The sequence below is a fragment of the Belonocnema kinseyi genome, chromosome 10 (genome assembly GCF_010883055.1).
Source record: "Belonocnema kinseyi isolate 2016_QV_RU_SX_M_011 chromosome 10, B_treatae_v1, whole genome shotgun sequence".
NCBI classification, from domain to species: Eukaryota; Metazoa; Arthropoda; class Insecta; order Hymenoptera; family Cynipidae; genus Belonocnema; species Belonocnema kinseyi.
The window spans coordinates 7,045,316-7,049,154 of NC_046666.1; the positions used below are offsets into that span (position 1 = coordinate 7,045,316).

At 29.9% G+C, this 3,839-nt stretch overlaps 1 protein-coding gene across 1 annotated transcript in view; it reads right to left on the reverse strand.

Moving 5' to 3' along the window:
- Positions 1–1,723: 1,723 nt before the first annotated feature.
- LOC117182197 overlaps positions 1,724–3,839 on the reverse strand; it is a 28,061-nt gene continuing 25,945 nt past the window's right edge. Inside the window, exon 10 of the mRNA XM_033375259.1 lies at positions 1,724–3,485. Coding sequence (XP_033231150.1) covers positions 3,138–3,485 — 348 coding nt within the window. The 3' untranslated portion in view covers positions 1,724–3,137. The remainder of the gene's footprint in view (positions 3,486–3,839) is intronic.

The following is a 3,839-nucleotide window of genomic DNA, read 5'->3' on the forward strand; positions in this document are numbered from 1 at the left end:
TTTAAGCTGAAAAATCGAATTCTTCAAAATGCGTTTGACTTTTGAAACCGATAAGATGAATTTTTAAGAAATATTTTTTTCTCAACCAAGAAAGGCCAATTTTCAACAGAAAAGTGATTTTTTTTAACGAAGAAAGGTGAATTTTCAACCAAATTGTTTAGATTTCAAGAAAAAGAATATTTTTAACGAAAAAGTTAAATTCTAACAAAATAGTTGAATTTCCATCGAACAAAGATTTCCCAGTCAAGAAATAAGAAAAAAATTCAAACAAATGCTTGAATTTTGAAGCCAAAAAGACGAATTTTGTTAAAAAATGTTGAATTTTTAACCCAAAATTAGAAATGAAAAACAAATGTAATTTTCAACTAAACAGTGGAACGTTCTACCAAAATATTTGAATTTTTCAGTAAAAAAATAAGTTTTATGCAACAAAATAGTTCAATTTTCTACCAAAATAATATAATTTTTTACAGTTGATTTTTGATTTTTGAAGCCAAAAAGATGAATTTTCAACAAAATAGTTGAATTTCCCACCAAGATAATAGATTTTTTGAGCTAAATAGATGATTTTTCTACAAACTAGTTTAATTTTTAATCAAAAAATATAAATTAAAAAAATGTAACCAAATAATTCAACTTTCAGCTAAAAAACATAATTTATCAACCCAAAAAATGGAATAGTTCCGTTATCAGTCAAAAATAAGATTCACTTTACAAAGAAATGAATTTTGAACAAATTATAGTTCAATTTCCTACTAAAATAAACAATTTTTAACCCAAAAAGGCGATTTTTCTACAAAATACGGTAGTTTTTAACGCAAAAATATGAATTGATAAAAAAAATTAATCTTTTAACTGAACTAAGCTAAAAAAGGTAATTTATGAACAACAACTTAAGTTAAAATATCATTAAAAAATAAAAAATTTACACAAAAAAGAAATTAATTTTCAACAAAATAATAGCAAAATAATATAGAATCTTTAACCTAAGAAGACGATTTTTCTACAAAATAGTGTAGTTTTTATAACAAAAATATAAATTGGAAAATTTAAGCAAATAATTGAACATTTAGGTAAAAAAAATATTAATTCGTAACCAAAAATGGAATAGTTATCAGTACAATATTTTAACGCAAAAATAGGAATTAAAAAAAATTATACCTATTAATTGAATTGTAAGATAAAAAGATCAATTTTTAGCTAAAAATGGACTAGTTAATTTGTCTGTAAAAGAATAAATTTTCTAACACAAAATAGTTCGATTTTCTACCAAAATAATTATAGAATTTTTAACCCAAAAAGTTGAGTTTTCCACATATTAGTGTAATTTTTAACCCTAAAATATAAATTGAAAAAAATTAAACCTAATAATTGATCTTCTGGCTAAAAAGATCAATTTTTAACCAAAAATTGAATAGTTAATTTATCAGTAAAAGAATAAGTTGTATGCAACAAAATATTTAATTTTTTTCAGACATTTGACTTTTAAACTCGAACGATGAATTTTCATTTAAAAAAGAGAAATTTTAAACCGAAAACACGTAAAGAAAAGTTTAGTTGACCTATCGCAAAACATGGTTGTGTGAACCATATGATGTTGATAAATATGCCCCAACCATATGGATCATAGCCTTGGCACGGGAACTGAAAGGAACCATTTAACTAGTGGGTACCTCAAACTTATAAAATCAGTTATAAATAAATTATAAATAAGACCGCCAACTTAATGTTACTTTATATATTTTGAAATACTTGCATATCAAGATATTTTTCTATACAAAAAACGGTTACAACACAAATGTACAGCACTAATATAAAAAAGTTAATTAATTAAAATTATATTATATCATATTACACATCGGAATAATTAAATATAAGCTGCGCCTCATTGTAGCAATGATAGAACCACTTCCCATCTTACATCACTCAAAAAATATCTGGTCAGATTTCACCAGACATTATTTTTAGTTGTATAATACACTGGAAACATTACAGCCATTAAATCTTTTAATCGCATCACTACACAAATTCTTGATCTATATGTTTATCCATCCATTTTTACCCAATCCAGAATAAGACATGGTCCACTGAAAAGCTCAAAAAAGATGTCAATGAATCGTCGTTTACTTTCTTGTCGTTTACTTACAATAGTCGTTTACTTTCGAACGCTTAAGTTCCCCGTGAGCAAAATGTTTCAAGATTTTTGTTTCTTCTTCTAATTTGGCCATATAGGACCTTGTTTTCGAATACACACCGGCCAAACTAAATATTTTCTGTAGTATGCATCGAAGTGAGATGAATTTGGCATAAACAGGTCGAATTTCTTTGATAGTATGTCCCTTCTTTACTTTATCATTTACTTTGGAGCCAACATCATTTTGAATAAAATATCGTACATCACTCGTCAGTACTTGATACTGCTGTATCCAACAGCTATATTGCCTTAATATTTTGACACAGATGTTCTGAACCCAGTGATACAAATGGCTCTGAGAGTAATTCCATCTGCATCCCAATAGCAGAAATGCAGTTTTCATTAACATTATTATTCCTTATAAGGGATCGTCCATATATTACGTAAGACATTTTTCTTTTGTTTATATCGCTGTGTCCTTTTCAACTTGATAAAAATATTATTTTCGTCTTTATTCAAACAACAGAAAAACGTCTTACGTAATATATGGACAATCCCTAATGTAGATGATAGCAGCTTTTTGGTGGCACGTCAGATTTGATAGAAGCTCTCTTATGTCATTTATGAGAGTCTGGACAAAGTTGCGAGGTAGCTGATGATTTGCGTAAAGTTTACTCATAACTTTCGTTACACATCATATAAAATAAAGTCCAATATGAGGGCGTGTTTGAAGCACTTTTGGACCGCGTCATTACAAAATTGACTTGCCTTTTCTCTCTCATCATAGCTGTCTCTACTATGTTCAAAGAACCTAAGGCACGGCTTTGTTGTCCTACCTCAAAGCTCAAGTCATGTTCACAAATATATTTTTTAAACTGATACCAGTTAAAGAAAACTCGATGACAATGTTCCTTTCCACACTTGAAGTCTGAATTTCCTTTCAAGTGAACTATTTTAGAATGAAGATATATACATCAAATGGTTCAGTGAACTAGCCTCAAAATCAACACTGTAATTTTTTAATCAATCTTTTAACCTCTGGGAGATTGGCTATCGGATTGATCCTGTCATAAGGTACATGGACACCAAACAGTGTTTTTTGAAGTACTGTCCACTGTCTTTGACTTTGAATGGGATATTCACAATGGAGGGCAAAATAACATTTAAAAGCCACTTCCAAGGCGCGCAAAGGACTTTCAACTAAGATGGGTTGACCATCAATTACAACATAACTCGAATTAATATCCTTTAGGGTCATACCGACTACAAGAGGAAACGGTTGCACGGAGAAGCCTTTTTCTGTTGCCAACGCATTTATTTTTTCTATCTCCTTCTCGAAATCAGACATGACCTGTAAAAATACACATTTTTAGAGAATCTACAAAGATTGCTATTTCTTCTTATACAATAAGACAAAAATACTTCTGAATCAATGAAATATGGGTTTGAAACATCAAACGGTGCTTTCACGCTCCGTCAAATGCATATACGAGGGTGGATTGATAAGTTTCCGGCCTGACCAAGAGATGGCGCCACTAGGCCTACCTTGAGGTGGCGTTCTATAGTACCATCCTTAGATAGCTTGTAGCTATAGTTAGCTATAGTTCAGCCCGATCGCCATGTTAGTTTAGGTTTCAGAGCACACTGAACAAGACGCCTCTGTGTTTTTCTTAAAAATGGAAAAGCTGGAAAATCGTGCTGTCAT